Raw genomic sequence first — 21,507 nt, 5'->3', positions numbered from 1 at the left:
TTGTTGGAAGCAGATTGAAAATAATATCTCTCATTCATTTGCAATATTATGGCCTATATATTATAGTAAGAGGATACTTCGAGACAAACAATAGGAAGGAAAATGGCAATTTTTTTATTCCCTTTGCAAACATGTCAAGAGCAGCAATCTCTGAGCCGTCATGTAATTGTTTGGAATGAATGGTGTTGCAGCGTCCAGCTGGCGAAGTGCCAGAAGTGAGGGTGACAGGTTGCGACACCTCACTGAACATGGAGCCGTGCTGGCCTTCGTCGCCCAGAATGCCCGCTTTGCAGCCGTCAAACTCGGATTTGGAGAATTTTACTTAATGTGGAGAATTGTGTCAATTATGAAAGTATCAATCTTCGTCATATAAAAATAGTGTATTTTTTTATAATTACTTTTGCAAAACGCTCGAAAAAGCAAATCGCGGCGCACATTTTTGTCATACTTAAACACCAGCGTATTATGCTAATTTTGTTTGTTCTGGTCAGGAAATCGTTTTTTTTATTTCAAAGTATACAATTGTTGATCTCGATTTTTCGACTGATGTTTCCTCAGATTTAATTTTTTGTCTTTGTAGGCTTCGCTGGTAAAGTTTTGGAGATCTTTTCCCGTCTGTGTGCGAAAAATGTGTACCTGTTCGTTGGAGAAAGCCTAGTCAAGCGAACCTGACTGCTATATTTGCAATGTTAATTAATCGCTGTCTGATTGTTACGCATTCCTGAGTTTATGAGATATTAAGAAAAAGATATAAATGTGTTTGATCAGCAATTATAAAAATATTACGAGGCGTCATTTTAAAACGCAAACTACTTTTACCGAGCGATGTTGTGGAATTTGGAGAACAATTTTGTGATAATTGCATCTGTACAGGGATCAAAGGAAAGTTAAGCTTGAACGAACAAACATCAAAATGGGAAACCACGGGCCTAAAATCAAAATTGACTGGTCGATAGCTTAATTTTTCTCTGAGGTTTTATGTGATAATACGCAGGAAAATGTATTTTTAACGTCGGACAAACAGTACCCCAGCATCTGTCATTATTTATTTGGTACTAAGAAAAATAAAAGTAAACAGCAAAATAAATACTTTCAATGTGTCAAATCGTAAATTTTATTCATAACCGCACATTTCACAGAAGTCCTCAGAACGGATAATACTTGTGGCCTTTGCAGCTGAAATAATATTTTAAATTGAGAAATTTGATTTGTACGTTTTTAACAAGACTTACAATGAAAGTAGACAAACACGTCCGTCCGGTCTGTCCAGCTTTTCGATCGCCTCGACGTCCTCAGGTGACAGTTTGAAGTCAAAAATCTGGGCGTTTTGCACGATTCTTGCAGGAGTTACTGACTTTGGGATGGTCACGTGTCCCCGTTGGATCTGTTTTTTATTTTTAGTTAGAATAATTTTCGGCTTAATTTATATAGGCTAATTATTCAAATTTGAAATTTAGTTAGTTTTATAACCTGGTAGCGAAGAAGAATTTGAGCCGTCGTCTTGTTATATTTCTTAGCAATAGCAACAATAGCGGGGTCTTCAATCAACTTGGGCTCGTCAGGTTTTGCCCAGGGCCTGTCAGGGCTGGCGAACGGGCTGTAGGCGGTGAAAATGATTCCGTTCTTGTTGCAATACTCGGAGAGCGACTTTTGGATGAGATAAGGATGACATTCAACCTGTTGGAGATCAATTAAGTGCCTTATCGATATCACGCCGGACACTTATGTAACGAGAATGGAGCGATAAGAGGAAATTTTTATTAATGAATAACCTGGTTCGTGGCAGGCTTGATGGAGCAGTTTTTCAAGATACGGTCGATTTGCTCCTCGTTGAAGTTGGAAACGCCGATCGAGCGCACCAGCTTTTTTTCGACCAACTTTTCCATCGCTCTCCATGTGTCCACGTAATCTCTGTCGGTTGTAATAATCACGTTGTTCGCATCTCGAGCAGAGGTGCTCCCAGATTGTTGCTGTTTTTTTTATTATAATAAATATTAAATTAATATTATTAAAAATTAAAAATAAATGAAGTTCATCAGAAGGAAATGAATAAAAAGAAATAATGATCAAAAATCAATAGTTTCTATTTTTTGTTTAATTTTTTAATTCTTTTTTTAAACTTATTTAATTAACTGAATAAATTTGATTATTATGAACATGAATATTTTAACATTAAAAATTTTTTTTTTAATTTTATTAGCAATTTTTAATAAACTTTTGTACTTTAGAGTAAACGCAAATTCTGCAAATTGTAAATTTAATTTTGAGTAAAAACCATACCTTGAAGCCAACAGGGAAGTGAATAAGGTAAAGGTCGAGGTAATCAAGTTTGAGATCCTTCAACGTCGTCCTCAGTCCTTCTTCAACCACCTCCGGCTCGTGATATGTTTGCCAAAGCTATAAAATCAATTTGTCCAAGAGTATTTATTTTATTTTTTACTTTTAAAGGAAATTTTTTACCTTGCTAACGACGAAGAGTTGGTCTCTGGTGACGGTTCCGTCCTTGATCTTGTTCGCGATTGCTTCGCCAACTTCGGCCTCATTATCATAAGCCGGTGCACAATCTATGTGGCGGTAACCGGCCGAAATCGCCGCCTCCACCGCAGCTTTCACTTCGCCAGGTTTTGACTGAATTATTTGATTTTTAATTGTTTGGAAATTCAAAAATACAAGAAATATACCTTCCAAGTTCCTAGACCCAGAATTGGAACCGAACTTCCGTCCGAAAACTTAACACTCGGGATATCGGCAGGGGCCATACTTTTTTCGGTCGGTGTTTCCTCCTCGTGGTGTGAAAAGTGACTGGAGTTTTTTTATGCTCAGCTCAACTATTTATTTTTATATGATTTTCGGGGTGACGTAATGCGCTGATTCAAGATAAGCGGCCGGGATCCACAGTATAATGAAGTGCGCCGAGAAAAGCAAAGTCACGCTTGTTTGAAAATGATGCGCCCACATTTTGAATGCTTTTTAGTACTAAATTGTTTATCTAGAATGTTCTGTAAACGTGATGAAAGCTTTTTTTTAATTGTGGTTTTTCCAAATTTTTGCTTTGAATCGCTTTGAATTTGGAATACATTTTATATTTGTCAGATTTTTTTAATTGAAGAGTTTTAATGATGTGCATTTTAAAAACAAGATTAAAGATGGTGATTTTAATTTAAAATCGCCTCTTCCTCGATGAGTTTTGAGAGTTGCTTATTGCTTAGGAAAAAAAATATCCTGTCGACTGTCGACCACATTCAAAATAAACGTTTCAATATTCTGACCAAAATAATGATAAAAATTAATTTGTTGAAAAAAAAATCGATGTCAAATTTTGTGTTAAAAATGGCTTTGTGTAAAAATGTTAGTTCTTTAAATAATATTTCACGGAAAATTGTTAATGTGAAAGAACAATATTTTTTTAAAACATGGAATTTTGCACATGTAAAAAAAAAATGATTTCACAGATCATGAATTATTGCTACAGCCAAAACATGTAGAGCAGGATTGTTTTTCTTACACAATATTAAATTCACAAAACCCATCAAGGAAAAGTCGATTTTAAATTAAGCTTTAATGGGGTTGTTGTGTCGCAGGAGTGATTTGGAAAATTTGCCATCTTTTGCACTCATGCTGCTGAGAAAATAAAAAGTTTAAACTCAGAAACATGAGTGAAAAAGTTAGCAAATTTTCAAATCATTCATGCGGCCTAATAAACCCATGGAAGCTTTTAATACCAACAATTAAATCCTTTTTAGTGAGTATATTGTTCAGTGAAAGCGTGATTTGTTTTAATTTATTCATTTCAACTTATTTTCTCAGAAAAAGTCAAGCTTCAAAGATTTTCAAATCATTCATGCGACATAATAAACCACCCATGAATCAACCCTCGATCGAGAAATTCTTCCAAAAATTGACAAGATTAAAGATGTTCATAATAATAATATGATTTTTCAGCTTATATTTTTTTTTTAAATTTTTCTTTTACTAAAAATTTCACCAAATTTTATTATTTTACTCCCAATTTCCATAAAATGTAATCGAAATTCAGTAAATTTATTTTTTATTCCTTATTACAATGTGTACTTTGCTGAAGTTTTGCTCAGTTTTGCATTTGCTTATTTTTATTCTTATCCTTATTATAAATTTTAAATAACTCTAATTATTAAAAAAAAAATTCAGTATCATGACGAGTACCTTTTTGAAACTTTCGCTAATATATTCATATCTTTTTTATTTTTTTTTTTAATTGAACTTTTTGAATAAATTTGAGCAAAAACTCTTGAGAACTTCAGAGGTAAAGTTTTAATTTTTTTATTTTATTATATAACGTGTTGAAATTGTTGAATGCTGGTAACTTTATAAGTACATAATGCATTATCAGTGTAAAACACTTCATTTTGATGATCTGACCGCAGCTAATTTTGCAACTCACGATGTGTCGCTCTCGATTTCAACAGAGAAACAAAACACGGTCGGCGCACGTTTTGCCGCGTGGAATTTAGGCGCCAAAATCGTCGACCGCCCCCACCAGGTGATTTTCGCCTTGATTTTTGTTGTTGTTTCTGTCGGTTTTTAGATTTCACCTTTGCATGGTGTGGAAAAAGCGGACGACCACCCATCAAATCCATCCTCCATCCCTGAGGCTGCAGTGCAGTTTGTGAAATGATGCAGACACGCAGTTCGCTGACCTTGCAGGCCACCGAGGCCAAAAGTGCGGCCAAACCGACGCGAAGAAATTCGGTCGCGGCAAAGCCAAAGTCAGGCATGCTCGACTCAGTGGAAGGTTTTTATTAATCAATTGGGAATTTCGTTTGACTGAGTTTGTGTTCACTTTCAGGAAAGACAATGAAGCGCAAGTCTTTGCCGGACAGGCCCGTGAAGGAGATCGTCGTCATCAGCGACGATGAGGAAGACGTGCTTTCGGTCCACTCGCTTGGCTCGGATTTGGATTCCGACTTCCCTGTGAGGTGCAAGAAATGTGATACAGAATTCTCACGGAGCAGTTACCTTCAAATGCATTTGAATATGGTCCACAACGTCGAGCTTCAACTCATTAGTCCAATGAAGCTGACCTCGCCAAAAAAGGACGAGCACGAAAAAGATGAAATTATGGTCGAGCCTGAGAAGAAAAGGAAAAGGTTGCTGGACGACTCAAAAATACAAGTGGCCAAAAATGACGATGAGGACTATTTCAGCTGCTCTTCCTCGTATGCCAGTGATATCTGCTTCATGGACGTTGACACTGTTGACAGTGATGGTCATGTCGAAAGTGGGTCTATTTTCTGTAATTCTTTTTTGCAACAAAAATTTTTATAGTTGCGTCATTTTATAAGATGAAGCTTTATAAATATTCTGAAAAATACTCTTAACTAGCTGGAAATGTATTTTTTAAGATTCAAAACTTTTCCACAACTGCAATGTTGTTATAAATCCTTATCGAACCCATAAATTAAATATTTACAGTGTACTTAATATTTGTCTCTAATTGTAATAAAAATTTTTTAACAGGCATCTTTGGAGGATATGAAACCTGCCCTCATTGTGACGAAACCTTCGACTTGTCCTGCTCCTTGGACATGACTCACAAGTGCCTGATGGGAAAATTGAGTCCCGAACATCGTGAGATTGTCAAGAACCAGCCATTTGTCAACCTCCAAAGACTGAAAGCAAGCAAGAGGCGTCGCACCCAGCCGAAAAAACTTCCTCACTCATGTCCTCTTTGCGGAATAAACTTTGCCACAAACATAGACATGAAAATCCACGCCCAGATGGAGCACAGGGTCGACCCGAACCTGATGAAGTTTGCCGCAGGGTCTGTGAAAACTCAAGCAAAGCACACGGACCGCAAGTCAAAAAGCGTCAAGAAAACTACTGATCTCGCTCCAAAAATTCCCGACACAAAGCTTCCATGCCAATCTTGTTCAAAGTCATTTGCCTCCAAAGCTAAACTGGACCAGCACGTGGTCAAGGTCCACTCAAAGGAGGGCAAGCCGAAGAAAAAGTATGATCACAACAATGACCCTCTTGCCAAAGCTTTGAACAAGAGACTGAGGTTCAGCAAGGGAGATCCCAAATCTCGAGTCGGGTCCCTATTCCAGGTTCTGGGCTTGAATCTTCAGTTGGATCCAAGCAAGTGGGTTTAAGACGTATTTTTCGAGTCATTTTTTTGTCAATATCCCTATTATTCCCTCAATTTGTTTAATTTTTTAGACAGTTTTAGGTGTTTATGCATTTGAAACAAAACTTGGTACAAAGTGAGGAGTAAAAATTGCAGCATTTGACTGCTAGATTGAATGATAAATATTTTTACACTAATGTAGAGTAGATTTGCAATCAAAACCTTTGAATGGTGCGCTTTGCGCGATTGAATGATGTCAACTCATTAAGCTAAGTTTCATATGAAGTCTTATGATGGATATCTCTAATAAAGAGTTTTCTGAGATAATTCGATGTCTTATAATTTGAATTTTTAGTTCTAAATTCATGGAGGTTAGAGAAACGGACTTTTCCTTGTCGTAAAAATGTTTTATAAAAGAAATAACCCGCTCTATGTCATAGCTACCATCTGCAACCCTATTTTAGAGCAATTGAGGAAACGCACTGCTCGCTGATTAATATAAGAGAATTCTCATGAAATAGGGTTTCAGACCGTGACCAAAAATGGAAGAAGCATTTTTTTTTTTTTTTGTAATAAAACAATTTTCACAACCAACATAAAGCATTTTCCCATTGGTCATTTCTTACAGAACGCCAAATTCTAAATTATTTATGACTAAAAAAATATTTTTTTTTCGAAATTGCCTAAATAAAAGACTAAATTTAAAAAAATATATATAATATGGTTTTACAAAAGAAAATCACCTCTTTTTGTTTAATCCTATGTTGCCTTAACTATTTAATTCAATAAAAAATACATGATTCATTCATTGGTACCGTAGCATCCAAACAGTCGGACAGTACCTGAGCCGCCTTTTCTCTCGTACCTTTCCTGCTTGTCGTCACACGCAAACGCCAAGAGGTACTGCTTCGGATGCCATGCAACCGTGAAGGTGGCTGCTTCCACCGTTATTTCTGTGACCTTCTCTCCAGATTCGACATCGCCGATATCAATGATCAAGTCTTCCGATGCTGAAGCCAAAAGTTTGCCGTCGTGGCTGAAGCTCAGCGTTCTCACAGGCCAGTCCAATCTTAAAAATAATATATAAATTTTAGCATGGTCCTTTTCGGTGCTTTAATTTCAAACCTTTGGAATGTCCTCAAGCAAACAAGATCATTGACGTCCCAAAGAGATACCAAAGCATCTGCCGATCCTGTTGCAAAATATTTACCAGTGGGATCGAATTCAATGCAAATGCATGTTCCTGGGTGGCACTGAAGAATGTGATGAAGCTCAAGATTGGGATAGCTAGAGAAATCAATTTATAGATAAAAATGTAAGGATATTCAAGTAAATGAAATAAACCTCAAAATATTAATGCATCCCTGGCCGTTTGTTAGGAAGAAAAGGTCTCCGTCTTTGTTCCACGAGATCTCATTCACTTCAAATTTGAACTGCTTCTCTTCTCTGATTTTATCTGTCCGTGTGTCGATGAATGTGACCAGGTCTTCCTTGTTGCCCACAGCAATTGTACTACCATCAGGAGACCAAGTAATGTTGATGTTTTCTCCTAATACAATCAATATGTATTAATTATTTCAATTGACATAAAAATCATACCTTTTGTATTGATTTTTGACACGCATTTCTTTGCTCGAGAATCCCAGATTCGGACAGTTTTATCACCACTGGCGGTGCTCAGCAAATTGGCATTGGTGGAGTGCCAGCAGATTTGGTCGACACTTCCATCGTGCCCGGTGAAAGTGTGCTCTTTGCTCTGAAAAAATAGATAATTGTTATTGGGTGAGATCCTGATAGGATAATTTGAATACAAACCAGTCTATCTCTGTCGAGGGTGAAAATAGTGACGCTTTTGTCAAAGGAGCCTGATGCCAATCTTTTTCCGTCGCAACTCCAGCCGACCGAGTGCACTTTCGACGAATGCGCCTGGTAATCTCTGATCTTTTTGTTCTTCTTGAAGTGGTTCCTCAGCTCCAACAACTCCGGTCGCACAGGCGCGATCATTTTGCTTGCTCAACTGTGCCACAGAACAAAAGTTTAATTGAAAAAAACACAGAGTTTTCGGCGTTAGACTCACGAGCACTCACGAGGGTCACAATTTTCAAAATAAACAAGTTAAAGAACCGGTACCAGTGTTTGCAATAATAACAACCGGTTTTATATTAAATTTACTGGCAACCAAAATTAAATTTTTTGGATCTAATCTAAAATAATGTTGCTAAATTTATGAAAAATTTTATATTTTAAAAATATTAATGCCAATAGTTAAATTTAATATCAGTAATATCCTTTAAAAGCAATAACGACACTTTATTAAAACCGGTTATTTTTGTAAAAATTGCCTCAGGCGATAATCCAAAGATTTTTAATAGGCGGGCGAAGCGCCTCTGGCGGCGGTGACTGAAGCAGGGTTGGAGAGCGAGAGGAGGAGCACCGAGCACCACTACTGAACCGAACCAACCGAGTGAGCACCAAAGCGAAGTAGGTGAACTCGTCGGTGAACCTGTTAGCGAGTCAGCGGCGGATCGATCGCATGGTGGCGGCGGCGGTGCAGCAGAAGGAAAAAGAAGCAGCAGCAGCCGATCAGAAAGAGTAGCAATGATGGTGCGCGGCTCGGAAGGCAGCGGACACAGGTACGAGCTGACGAGCGACAAAGAGCGCAGCTCGAAGGCCCGTTCGCCGCCGCCGTGGAGCACCGGGGGCGGCGGGGCGGGCGACAAGTTCCTGTCCGAGGCCAAGAATGACTTCATGGCCCGTTGGGAGGGCAAGGCTGTGCCGCCGACGTGCAGCCTGGACGACTTCGAACGGATCCGCACCCTGGGCACAGGGTCGTTCGGACGCGTCATGTTGGTGCGCCACCGACCGACCAAGCAGTTCTACGCGATGAAGTTGCTCGAGAAGCAGAAGATTGTCAAGATGAAGCAGGTGGAGCACACGCTGAACGAGAAGCGCATTCTGCAGTGCATCAGGCACCCCTTCGTCGTGCACCTCGAGTTCAGCTTCAAGGACAACGACAACCTCTACCTCGTGCTACCCTTCATCTCAGGTGGCGAGATGTTCACCCACCTCCGACGCCAGGGAAAATTCAGCGAGGTCCAGACTAGATTCTACGGCGCGCAGGTGTGCATAATTTTCATATATTATAAAATTTTGGCATTTTATTCTTTCTAAATAATTATAATTTTTTACAACACCAGTTAAAGCTCTTAGCAAAATATTCGTTTCTTCTTCTTCAACGAAATACATTAAAAAATAAAAGGATTTATTTGAAGAAATTTACATTGAAGAGATCGATCTTTTCCTCGTTGCTTAAGGAAAAATAATCAGCAATTTTTTCCAAAAATTAAAAATCTTAAAACTAGCAAATTCAAGTATTTCGTGAGCGAACGCGCTGTTTGCTGACTAATAATTCAATGTACTTGAATTTTTCGTTTTAAGATCTCACGAGTTTAAGTAAGTTGTTTACTAGAGCTGGCTGCCAATTCTCTCCCAATGTGATTTTTTTAATCTTTGTTTGACTTGTTGCGAGAGAATAAATGAATTGAAATTTTGAGTTAATTGTTTAAGAAATGTGGCGTTTTTCAATTTTGCTGATTTTTTTTCCTATTTTTCTTGGCTTAATTTATTCTCATTTTCTATGATGGATTTTGTATAACGTGTGCCACTATTATTTATATTATTTATGGAACAAAAAAATCTTAAGACATTGCTAAAAATTATAATTACGAATACGCAAATCGAGATTTGATATAAATAATTAATTAGAAATTAAACTTATGCTGCAAGAAGAAGAAATAATTAATTTTTTTTTAAAGATGCATATTTTTTTTTTATTCAATCAAATTGTAAAAAGGTTTTGATTGTTTATAAGCACATTAAATGTTTCTGGTTTTTTACTTTTGACTTTTCCACTTTTTTTTAGTCTGAAGCTTCCAGGCATTGTGTTAAAAATAAAAAAGATCTCTCTGACCTTTTGAAGTTCTCTTGTGCCAAAAAGTACCATTTTTTCCTTGTCTCGTTATTTCTGCGCGTCTAGAAACAAATTAAACCTCATCTTTTACGATTTTGGTTTTTGTCACCAGTATTATTATTTTCTTAAGTTTGAAAGAGAAAACGTCGCACTCCCGTTTATTTATTTTTTACTTGTGTGTCGCGCGCGTGAAGCGGCATAAAAATAAGCCGGTGCGTGCGGCCGAATTATAATTTCGCCTTCTTGAGAAGAAGAAAATGTTTCGAGTCATCACTCACTCTCGGCAGGGAATGAGTATAAAACTGGGCGCCGCTCGCATTGGCCGCCAACAGCCCAGAGCCATTAAAGTTAAGATTGTCTGAATTCCTAATGATAAAACTTTTTTTCCTTACTCGGAGTTGAGCAACGGTGCCCCTCGGGGGATGGGATGTCTCCGTTGCAAAACTCACTTTGTGACATTTTACCTCAAGCCAGTGCTGAATCTAAAAGAAAATTGAAATAACAAAATACTTTTCAAAGCTGTATTTAAATAAAAAAATGTAATTGTTAATTATTCTAGTCGATGAAATTTGTCGCTCGGAACGTTTTGAAAATGCATATCTGCATGAATCAAATGATTTTATTGTGATTCGCACCTATTTAAAATCGACTAAAACCGACTATTTCTTCAATTTCCAACTATAGCGACTAAAACAGACTAAAATGACAGACTTTTTCAACTTTTCAATTAAAAAAAAAATGGTTTCAATAAAATTTTCGGCGAAATTCCGTAAAAAAATTTTTGAATAGTAAAAAAAAACCTAAAGATTATTTTTATACAGATTTTATTGAAGCAACTGAAAGAAGCAGCGAATAGAATTTTTTCATCATCTTTTATTTTATCACAAGAAAAGGTATAGAATATCTGATGAACGATAAATTCATAACTTTCAATAATGGAATGGAAAACGTGTTTTTGAGCCATTTTAGAGAATTATGAGTTATAATTTTAAAACAAAATTATTTAAATTTTATTACCAAATATCAAACCAAACACACATTTAATAAATTACCGTATTGACCTACTATCTTCAACAATGCTAAGAAAAATTCAATTGCATCCTCTCTTAATAAAGTTATCATAGAATCACAAAGTTCTGCAAAATTTCTAGTTAGGAAATTTACAAATGATGAAAAATGGGTGATAAAATAATGTTTATACCTCCAAAAATGGAGATTTATTAATGTAAATTAAAAAAAAAGTTGGTTATATTCATGTACTTAAAAGCTCCAAAAATCTAAATTAAAGAAATCAACTAAAACCGACTATTTTGGCAAAACCAGTTAAAAAAGGCGACTAAATATCTGTAAAATCAACTAAAAATAGTTGACTTTTTGACCTGTAAAAGCCGACTAAAATGCGCAAGCCTACTTATTATTGATGTTGGTTTAATTGTCAAAATTGATATACCACATTGTTTAAATTCAATTGTTAAAAACAATTTATTTGAAAAGAAAGAAATCGCAGGAAAAAATGGCACAACCACTATCAAGAATTTTGCTAAAATTTCCTAAATAAAAAAACCCATCCGCAGCAGTGCTGAGCCTCATTTATTTTTCTTTAAAACTTGATATAACGATTTAAGGAGGGGATTTTGCTAAAATACGGTCCCATTCATTTTCATGTTAATTCTTCTCATAGCAAGAAAATTTGAGAGAAATGATTTTTTTGGAATTCAAGATTATTTCTGATGGGAATTTTCTAAAATATTTTTTTCTCAAAATTGACAAAAATTTCAGCAAATCACGCTCATATCACCCCAATTAAGATGAAAAAATAAAATCAATATGACCGTCGCCATGAAAATTTTACATTGATCTTATGGAAAAAAGAATAGAAGTTTTATTTACAGAACTTGTAGAAAACATAAGCTTTTCGTTAAAACAAGAGATAACAAAATTGTTAGATAATTTGTAATTTTAACAAAGTGTGGTTTTTCCGTTTCAGGTGGCCCTGGCGCTCGAGTACCTGCATTACCTGGGCTTGGTGTACCGCGACTTGAAACCCGAGAACATCCTGATCGACTCGACCGGCTACGTGCAGGTGACCGACCTGGGCTTCTGCAAGAAGATCGAGGGCCGCACGTGGACGCTGTGCGGCACCCCCGAGTACCTGGCGCCCGAGGTGATTCTGTCCAAGGGCTACGGCAAATCCGTCGACTGGTGGTCGTTCGGGGTGCTGCTGTACGAAATGGCCGCCGGCCACCCGCCCTTCTACGCCAAAGACCAGATGCAAATCTACGAGAAGATTGTGTCTGGCAGGTACAGGTGCCCGCCGCACTTCAGCACTGACCTGAAAGAGCTCATCAGAAACCTGTTACAGGTAGGAATCAATTCTTCCATTATTTATTCTGTCATATAAAAAAAATTAAAGTGGGAAAAGAGTATCAATTCTTATCAAAGTTATTATTGTTGTTTATGGCAAGGAAACGTTATTTGAATTGGTAAATGCACGTTTTTGTTTCAATATTGAAACTAAAACTCCCAATTTCATAGAAAAATCAGGAGAAATTTATATTGACATCCAAATTTAATTCGTACCTTTCCTAGAATTAATTGAAAATTTTTTAACTACAATTAAATGTTATTAAATATAGGTTCTTGTAGTTGTTGTGGAACCTTTTGGCAATTTCAATCATTTTTAAATCGCCGTTGACGCCCCGTAATCCCTGACAGCCAATTTGGCAGGTGAGAATTTCAAGTAAATACTTTTCGAGTTTTAAAAATCAAGTTCTTTATCGAAAGTTTGTTAGTTCTCACAAATTCTATACATTACAAAAATAACTTGTAAATACTTCAATTTCTTTTTTTCCCTGCTGTATATTTCATTGACGAACGGGATAAGCTGAGCTTTTTATGAGTACATACGTTGATTCATTAATTTGAAGCTTCTGTTCCTATGAAAAAGACTATAAAGAGAGTAAATCAAAAGGGGAAAATTAAACTATCTGCACAAACTGAGGTTAAAAAATGAACTATTTGAATTATCACAGAAATGTAAAATTATTACTAATCCAGAATAGAAATCAATAATTAAAAACAAAACAAAATAATGAAACGGCAATTAATGATGATAAAATTAAGCGATCAAATAATAAATCAAGTGCTCTACGGCAATTAATAATAAATGAATCAAGCGGAGTTAATTAATGCCTCGAACCAATTACATAATTTAATATTGCAAATGATAAAGAGTTGGAAATATCTAAAGACAGTCCTGCTGCTATGATACCAAGAATATTTAATGCATTACCAGAAAATATTAAATGTTGCAGTAATGATGATGATGAGCTTGTGAAAAAGGTTTAACACTATGTGCTAGAAAATCGATTTCATAAAAAATAGGCGAATTTTTTGTTCTAAATAATTAGTTTTATTCCTTTTTTTACTTGTAAAAGCTGATACCGTAAAATGTATAATTTAGCCTATATCAAAATTAATTAAACACTTTGTTACCAAAAATAATATATAAAATATATATAAAAAAAAAAAGATAAGGCGCTACCTTCCGTCTACATTTTTATAGTTTCAATTATGCTCTTTTACAAGTGTATCAAAAAGAACTCATTTGTTTATGCAAATTAAGTGATAGAGGCGTTTTATCTTTTATTGGGCGGACAGAGATAAAGAACGACTCTGGTGCGGAGTGCAATTTACTTTTATGGTGCGTGCCGTCGTCTGGAACCGCAGCACTATTTTTTTTTTTTTTTTTTTTTTTTTTTTTTTTTTTTTTTGCTTGCTAATGGACGGACTGACTCGCTCGTGTGTAGCAGCGCCGGTTTCATTCATCATCGATCTAGGCCGAACGATTCGCGATTCGAAAATAGCTCGGGCGTATTGATGCGAAATGCGGACGACGGGATGAGACAGACCCGCGCGCCTGACACTCACGCCGTAATATAGGAGCGTGCGCCGATCGTAAATTCCGCAGCTATACATCAACATGAAAAGTCAATTTTTGCTCGGCCCTCTTTCTTTTACGACTCGTCATTTTATAAAAAATATAGTTTTTCTTTTATTGAATCGTGCACGAAAACGATTAGTCTCATTTCCATGGCATGTAATTTTCTTCTTTTCCAATTTCAATAATAAAAAAATTTATGGATCTCACTTTGTAATCAATTCATTTATCAAATGCAGTGATAAATTGTCCAATTTGTCCCCCAACTTGTTGCTTTTTGCTCTCTCTGTCTTAATCTGTTCCTTTGAAGATTAGCGAGCCAAGACTTCTGTGCTCTTCTATTTTTGTTCCTCAGATCCTCATCCCATTGCTTGATTTGTTCAAAAGGCGGAAAATTCACTAGCTTGGGCTTCCCGTTTATTGCTGAAATTAATAGCAGCCGACGATTTGGATGTTTTATTGCCTCGCCAGAAACTGGCAATTGTGCGCTTCTCGTTTTACGACCTCTCTCCACGGTTTATAGACACGGATGGAGCTCTTCCTATGCCAATCGAATTTGCAAAAATTTGCCATGTTAACTTGTATATTTATTGCTCGTTTGAAGTAGAAAGTCTTTATAAACGGACGATGTAGATAATTTTCATAATAATAATAGTTTTAATTATAAAAACACTTATTCTTTCTTTTTCCAACGCCATTTCATTTTTATTTCTGTATGTAAGGACCCAATTATTTGTAAATAATTCAATTTTGCTAATTAAAAGTTTCAATTCACACTGCGTTTAATGTTAAAATGCTTTTCAATCTATTTTTAAAAGTAATTAAAACATTGAATATTGAAAAATGTCCCTTTTTTTTTTATATTGTGCACTTAAAGTGTACACATAAGCATAATTTTATAAAATCTAATCATTTATTATAAAATTGAAATTAAATATGCATTAACAATTTTCTATAAAATATGTATGTGAATTAAAAATTTAATTCAAGTTAAACAATATTATTAATAATTAATTTAAATACTTAACTTAATTGTGTACTTTAAGCATTGGACTCGAAATTTTAAAAGCGCAAATTTAGAATCTGATAAAAAAAATCATTATTCTTCCAAAAGTAAAAGCCATAGATTATTTGGAATATTTCCCGTGCATCACTCCTTTGATCCAGCCAAGGTAGTTGTGCACCTTGGCGTAGAGTCCTGGATAACCTCGCCTGGCACATCCAACTCCCCACGACACAACGCCTGCAAACAAATGTTTCGTGATAATGCAGCTTTTTATTCTTGCGAAAATTGCCCACCGTGCACTTCAAATTGACGCGTTGCGCTGTTCCTGATCAGAAGTGGACCGCCACTGTCTCCCTATCAAACGATATAAAAGTAAATTATGCAGAAAGCTCAAGAATATTGAGTGCAATTTCTTTTCAAATTCGTCAAACCTGGCAAGCGTCTACATTTTGCCCTCCTGCACACAGCATGTTATTTGAGATGAAACTCTTTCTTTTCCGGTGTTTGGTCATGAGGGTGCAAGAGCGGTGCGATAACAGGGGCAGCTTAGCTTCCATCAGGATGTCCGCGCCTTTGCCTCCCTCTTTGGTGTGTCCCCATCCAACGACCCACGCTTTTAAGGCCGGCGGATCCTTGTATTCTTTTATTTTTAATTTTTTAATAATTATTAGCTGTGCAATTTTTGTAGTTTATTTTTAATACCTCCAGCCGATGGAAGACATGCCGGTTGGATGTGGTCCTCGAAGCCGACGGACTGTGAGAGTTTTATCAGGGCAATGTCGTTGTCGTGGTTGCTTTGGTTGTATTTCGGATGGATGTAAATTTTTTTCACCCCTCGTGTCACGTGGTTGGCTTCGTAAACTGCGTACTGGTCATGGTCGCCCAAAATCACTTTGTAATATTTGTACCTAAATAATTTCATGAAAATTCTAATCATTATTTGAAATTGAGATAATTATCAAAAAGTAATTTCAATGAAAGGATATTTTTTAATCAATTTGATGAGTTTCACGTGCGGACGCAGAAAAATGGCACGTCGAAAAATTTGGCTTTCTGAAAATAGCATATTTAGTAGTCCTAAGTGACTTGGTCACGCCTGTGAGGTTAAAAAATTACCGAAATGTTTTTTTTAAATTTTTCAAAATGATTTCAAAAATCGAGTTTTTAATTTTCCACTTTGAGATAAACATTTTAAAACAACTTTTCTATGGTGAACAAACGCGTAGGAACACGTTCAATGTCACTCTCAGTGAAATTTAGACTTTTACTCCTATTTTCAAAATGAAATTTAATTTAATTTTTAGAAAGGTATAGGAAAAAATTTAGCCCGTCTAATTTACAATCGACATGGTAATTTTCAGAGGCGCATGATTTTTCTTTATTTTTTATTGGAAACTTTATTTAAAATTCTTTCAGCGCGCTGCATTTTGCATTGTTATTTAAACACTGCTTCAAAAAAAAGTAATATTAATAATAATTAAAAAAGAAAAAAATGCACCTCTGAAAATGAATTTGTCGATTCTTAAGTAGACACGGGCTACATTTTTTCTATACTTAAAAAAATGGCTTTCATTTTGAAAATTGAAGTTAAAAAGTCAAAATTTTACTGAAAGTGACTTTGAACGAGTTCCTACACGTTTGGTCACCATTGAAAAGTTGTCAGGCCTTACAATATTGGGCTGGAAAAGTGCTTTTCAAACCTTAATCTTAAACTGGAAAATAAAAATCTTGATATTTTGAAAGAAAGAAAAAATTGAAATATTTTAAATTCACATGTCACTTGGGCCTGCCATATATTTTATTTTTAGAGAGCCAAATTTTTCGACGTGCCATTTATTTGCGTCCACACCGTGAAACTCATCAAAAAACACTGACCAGGAAGACGTTTCGCCAATGCAGTGAGCGGCGGTGAGAATGAAGCAGCTCGAGATCAAAGTACCACCGCACGTGCTTGTGAAATAAACGGGTTTGCCGTTTTCCAAGCCTTTATCCCAAATCTGCAGACGAACTACCCAAGGGTGGGAATGTTTTGTGGCTGCCGTGCCGCCGACGATGCGCTTGGCGTAATTCGAATAATTCGTCTTGCTGCTGGTTTTGTCCAAAGGGGCCACGCCGCACTTTTGCTATTATCGATTTTTGTGCGAATTTGTTGCATATTTTAAATCAGAGAGACTCACCTGATATTTTCCTGACGAGGTCGAAAAAATTTCTAGTAAGATTAACAAGAAAATTGCACTGCCAAGACGCATCTTGGCCTCTCCGAGAGCGCCAAGGAAGTAAAGTCATTTCTTCTAAATTTCAAGCTTCTTATCTCAATTTTGATATAATTTCATTCCTGCAGATTAAAGTCTCAAGTTTTTTTTTTTGTAAATTCCCAGATTTTTCCGTAGCAATTTTCAATAATCTACTTCCTGCGGTTTTTTCACTTCCCTTCTGTGGTAATTTTGCTTTTCTTTTTTTGAAGTGAAATGTTTGATAAGGTTTTTTTTATTCAAGATTTAATTAAAAAGTTTAATATTTTTTTTCAAATTTTTTTAAATTTTGAAGCTAAATTTATAAATTCCTTTTTGACACTCTTCTTTAATTTAAAAAAAATAAGAGATATATTGGATGGAAAGCACTTATAAATACGAACCGCCATGCTTCTGGTCAAATTGATTAATGGACGCAGAATAATATTGTATACAGATTTTGCAGACACGATTAATTATAAAACTTCACAATTTATTTCCCATCAAGAATTCCACTAAATTTTTTATCTGATCGCTGTTGCAGATTGACCTGTCTCGGCGTTTCGGCAACCTGAAGGACGGCGCCGCCGACATCAAACGGGACCGGTGGTTCCGACCAATCGACTGGGAACAGATCCTGCACCGACGGGCCGAGCCGCCGTTCCGGCCCAAGTGCAGCAGTCCGGGCGACGCGTCCAACTTTGACACTTACGAAGAGGTGGCCATCAAGGCGTCCTCGACCAACAAGTACATCAAGGAGTTTGAGGATTTCTAAAAAAATGCGAGACAAAAAGAAAGTGATCTGCCTTTGACTGCTGCATGTTTAATTACACTGAGCTCTCTACGCTGATTGATTGATTGATTAATCGGTTCGTTAATTTCACCGTTGGGCATTTTAATGTTTGTTGTTTTTATTTTACCCGTGAGGTTGTCGACATATCAACGTCCGTAGTTGACTCAATTGAACTCGGCGCGTCCCTCCCTCTCGACCGACAGACTGACCCCCGCGGCATCCCGATCGATGAAAATGTGCAGCCGAATTCGAGAGCATTGTTTGAGCTTGGATTTCGCAAAACAGATAAAAAGCCACTTTGATTTAACAGGCGTGGCTGCGGAAATTCATCCTTGTGCGAGATTGTTTGATTTATCTGAAATGAGATTACAGGGTTTAATTGTAGATCGTCTCGTTAAGTTTAAAAAATTATTTCGGTGCTATAAATACGAATTTGATGTTGATATTATTGTATTGATTTTTTTTACGGCCAAATTTTATTTTAAAATGAGTCTGAGACCTCAAGATATTTGAGTTTTACACAATCAATTCCAAACCAACTCCAAGATTTTAACAGAAGCAACGATAAGAGGTTTGATTAATCAAAAAAATTAAGAAACATGGTTTCGTTTTCAAACCCACTATTAATTTTTTTGTTGGTTTTTTCAAAAAACCAAAAAAACGTCATTGTTTCTCACGAATTATTTGATTCAAGTTGGCTTTTTTATCGATTGATTGATTGAATGAGCTTACACGGGATCAAACAAATGAGATAGAGTTATATTTATACACTGAACACGCAATTAAAAAATAATTAGCCGGCTGGAAAAGAAACGAGTCGCCAGCGCACTCACTTAAGAATCGAGCGACCAACTTTTAGAGTTACACACGTTTCGCACTCCCACGTTCATAATCGCGGACAATTAGAAAGTTTACTGGCGCGGAGGCGTGAAGAGAAGCAGCTCACTGACTAAAAACTAAAAACCCACCCAGCTAATGGTATTCCTACCGAAATCTCATTATGCAAATCGACACGGGTGTGTCGCAACTCATTTCCAGCTAATTGAAATAAACATTATATATGGCAAAGCAAGATGACGTTTTCATATCAGCAAGCGAAATCAAAAAGTCTTTCCTCCGAAACACCTCTCTCTTAAAACACACTCTCGTTCCTATTTGAGACAATTGAACTGTAGAAAAAATGCTGTCCCTTGTCTAATTGTGAGATAAGGTCGCGGCCTCGACTCGCGTTGGACCGCGTGGGATAGAATTTGACGTTTTCAGAAAATATTTTATAAAAAAATATTTTATGCAGTTCCCTTTAACAATTCAAATTTTTTTTTAAATAATAGAGCTATGTTTCTGATAAAAAAATTGATATGAGTTTGCTCTTATTTTCTCCTCTGAAACTAAAACATTATAAAAATCTCTAGGATTCAAAAGAAAATTGACGAAGTACAAAACACAAATTCATTAAAAGTATTTTAAATTAACTCGTACGAAAAATATCAATCTCAAGAATCTTCTAGACAAAATATCTCGTTAATTATTTTAATTTTAAATTGCACACAGTTTTTTTTATTACTTTTAATTATCTTATTATATTTTTCTTCTTTTAATTGATAACGTTTTTTGAATAGATACATTGAATGCAAAGCAACCAACTAGAGACAATCTCGAAACAGCGCAAATCTCATCTTAGAACTTTTCCAAAAGTAATTATTGATCAAATTACGTAATAAATTTCAGAGAGTAGATTGAATGTTCTAATCAAATAGTTTCTACTTAAGTGTCGTCTCCCTTTTGAACCAACGTCTTGTTCGTTGAGCTGTACAAGTCATGATTTCTGTGTGTGAAAGAAAGACATTAATCAAAATACGCATTGCCATTATTAAAGTAGCAAAAACAAGTGAACGAAAAAACAACAAAATTTAAACACAAAATCGAATCGATGGATTATTGTTTGAAATAATTGAATTGAAACCAACTCATCAAAATACAATTTTGCTCATTTTACCGTGCGTGTTTCTGTGTGAAATCTACAAAAGACATAATATATATTTATCGCGTTGAAACATATATTGACGTCCATGTGGTAATTCAAAATCAAAATAATTATTATTATCATCTCATAATTATTGTTGTTGCTCGTCATTGGTAGTATTAATTACATTGCGTGCAACAAAGTGATTTATAATTCCATAATTTAATTAAATACACATTAATTCCATGTTGATTGATGTTTCCAATAATTGTATTTAAGCTTAGCAATCCAAGAAAACCTTCGCCCGTATATAGAGCTCTATGTGATAATGACCAATTTCAACAAGCAAACAAAAAATACAATTTAGAAATATATTCTTGGGTTTTCTCTGAAAAAACCTTCAACTATTTAATCTGACGCGTAAATAATTTATTTTTATTCCGTGAATAGAAGATAATTGTATTTTTAATTGTTATAGTAAAATTTTGGTGCAAACCGGTGCAAACTGTCGCACAGATTTGCGTCATATTAATATTTTATGCGGAAAATCATCCTCACATTTCCCCTATACTGTGATAGCGCTAAATTAAATGATAATTTTGAAATAACTTGCTTAACCGAAAATGGAATTTCAACCTTCCATCGAAAAGAAGCGGCCGCTTCTGCCAAAAAATGAAAAAAAAAAATAAACTCGAACATAATCAAACTCTGTCCCGACTCGCAATCAGTGTTCGTGTTGACATTCCCTGATGTATACACCTGTCTGTTTACTATTTGATGTGCATCACGTGTGCAAGAAATCATGTGTAATTAATAATGGATTTGTGTCACTCGCCCTACGTGTTATTTCAAGAAAGGAATTGATCAGTAGGATTAATTGTTCAAAAAAAAAAAAATGAAACCAGTAAATCAAACACCAAAATTTTGACGTTGCGTGTTGGTAAATTTCGTTCGTAAAATTAGAAAGAGAAAAATGGTGCTTTTTCCTACAGAAAAAAAATGAGAGGCATTCGAATTGGTGGAACGTAATCATTTTTTTAATTTTGTGACGGCAAGAAAAATGTCTAAAGTCCAAAGTATGCTCATGCGAATAAAATACACTCACAATTTTACACAGCTTGCCATATTTTTTGCTGAAATTTCGTCGTTTCTGCTCCCACTGCTTCTTTGTAGGTTATCAAAAGCAATATTTTACTATATAAATAAAATGTCGCGAAATGCTTTATAGTGATATATTTGGAGAAAAAAATTTTAATTAGAGACAAAACGCCAATCAGTGTCCGTTTTAAACTGCGTTCATTTTGTTAATTCGTGATTGTCCATGTCCAAAAGTAAAAAATAATATTAATTGGTTAATGTATGTGAAACTTTCCACGTTTTTTTCCGCTTCCTAAAATACACAACGCACTTGACCAATGAACAAAAATTGATTTTTGCCCTGCACCGATCGACGAAATTTATGAGCCCTTTGACGCAAACGCTTTAATTCAATCCATCA

General features: G+C 35.7%; 6 protein-coding genes across 12 annotated transcripts in view; 3 read left to right on the top strand and 3 right to left on the bottom strand.

Moving 5' to 3' along the window:
* The window catches only part of LOC132195103 (atrial natriuretic peptide receptor 1), a 145,608-nt gene extending 144,509 nt beyond the window's left edge, over positions 1-1,099 (top strand). For all 6 annotated transcript variants that reach the window (XM_059616852.1, XM_059616856.1, XM_059616857.1 and 3 more), the window contains one exon: positions 192-1,099. In XM_059616852.1, coding sequence (XP_059472835.1) covers positions 192-326 — 135 coding nt within the window. In that variant the 3' untranslated portion in view covers positions 327-1,099. The remainder of the gene's footprint in view (positions 1-191) is intronic.
* LOC132195108 (aldo-keto reductase family 1 member B1-like) lies at positions 1,026-2,839 on the bottom strand. The gene is made up of 7 exons (XM_059616866.1): positions 2,682-2,839; positions 2,461-2,628; positions 2,281-2,397; positions 1,773-1,970; positions 1,471-1,677; positions 1,233-1,384; positions 1,026-1,176 (listed from the first exon to the last, which is right to left on the bottom strand). The coding sequence occupies exons 1-7, from the start codon at positions 2,757-2,759 to the stop codon at positions 1,146-1,148; spliced, it is 951 nt and encodes a 316-aa protein (XP_059472849.1). The 5' UTR covers positions 2,760-2,839; the 3' UTR covers positions 1,026-1,145.
* Positions 2,840-4,529: 1,690 nt separating this feature from the next.
* On the top strand, positions 4,530-6,409 carry LOC132195202 (zinc finger and BTB domain-containing protein 40-like). The gene is made up of 3 exons (XM_059617032.1): positions 4,530-4,771; positions 4,826-5,257; positions 5,497-6,409. Exons 1-3 carry the CDS (start codon positions 4,651-4,653, stop codon positions 6,129-6,131), a joined length of 1,188 nt encoding a protein of 395 aa, XP_059473015.1. The 5' UTR covers positions 4,530-4,650; the 3' UTR covers positions 6,132-6,409.
* Positions 6,410-6,859: 450 nt separating this feature from the next.
* LOC132195228 (THO complex subunit 3) lies at positions 6,860-8,232 on the bottom strand. Of its 2 annotated transcripts, XM_059617077.1 has the most exons (6): positions 8,184-8,232; positions 7,922-8,123; positions 7,706-7,862; positions 7,451-7,655; positions 7,232-7,393; positions 6,860-7,175 (listed from the first exon to the last, which is right to left on the bottom strand). In XM_059617077.1, exons 2-6 carry the CDS (start codon positions 8,108-8,110, stop codon positions 6,908-6,910), a joined length of 981 nt encoding a protein of 326 aa, XP_059473060.1. In that variant the 5' UTR covers positions 8,111-8,123; positions 8,184-8,232; the 3' UTR covers positions 6,860-6,907. The 2 variants fall into 2 exon arrangements, with proteins under 2 accessions (XP_059473060.1, XP_059473059.1); XM_059617076.1 differs by lacking the exon at positions 8,184-8,232 and having other exon boundaries at positions 7,922-8,177.
* A 299-nt stretch (positions 8,233-8,531) lies between these two features.
* On the top strand, positions 8,532-20,913 carry LOC132195062 (cAMP-dependent protein kinase catalytic subunit 1-like). Its single transcript, XM_059616782.1, has 3 exons — positions 8,532-9,226; positions 12,064-12,438; positions 17,798-20,913. Exons 1-3 carry the CDS (start codon positions 8,705-8,707, stop codon positions 18,026-18,028), a joined length of 1,128 nt encoding a protein of 375 aa, XP_059472765.1. The 5' UTR covers positions 8,532-8,704; the 3' UTR covers positions 18,029-20,913.
* LOC132195304 (chymotrypsin-like elastase family member 2A) lies at positions 14,707-17,298 on the bottom strand. The gene is made up of 6 exons (XM_059617219.1): positions 17,200-17,298; positions 16,898-17,145; positions 15,725-15,930; positions 15,454-15,662; positions 15,316-15,376; positions 14,707-15,259 (listed from the first exon to the last, which is right to left on the bottom strand). Exons 1-6 carry the CDS (start codon positions 17,269-17,271, stop codon positions 15,144-15,146), a joined length of 912 nt encoding a protein of 303 aa, XP_059473202.1. The 5' UTR covers positions 17,272-17,298; the 3' UTR covers positions 14,707-15,143.
* Positions 20,914-21,507: the final 594 nt, after the last annotated feature.

The sequence above is a fragment of the Neocloeon triangulifer genome, unplaced genomic scaffold (genome assembly GCF_031216515.1).
Source record: "Neocloeon triangulifer isolate White Clay Creek 2 clone unplaced genomic scaffold, ASM3121651v1 ptg000009l, whole genome shotgun sequence".
In the NCBI taxonomy this organism is placed as follows: domain Eukaryota; kingdom Metazoa; phylum Arthropoda; class Insecta; order Ephemeroptera; family Baetidae; genus Neocloeon; species Neocloeon triangulifer.
Note: the sequence above shows the minus strand (reverse complement) of the source record. Positions and strands in the feature narration are given on the sequence as shown.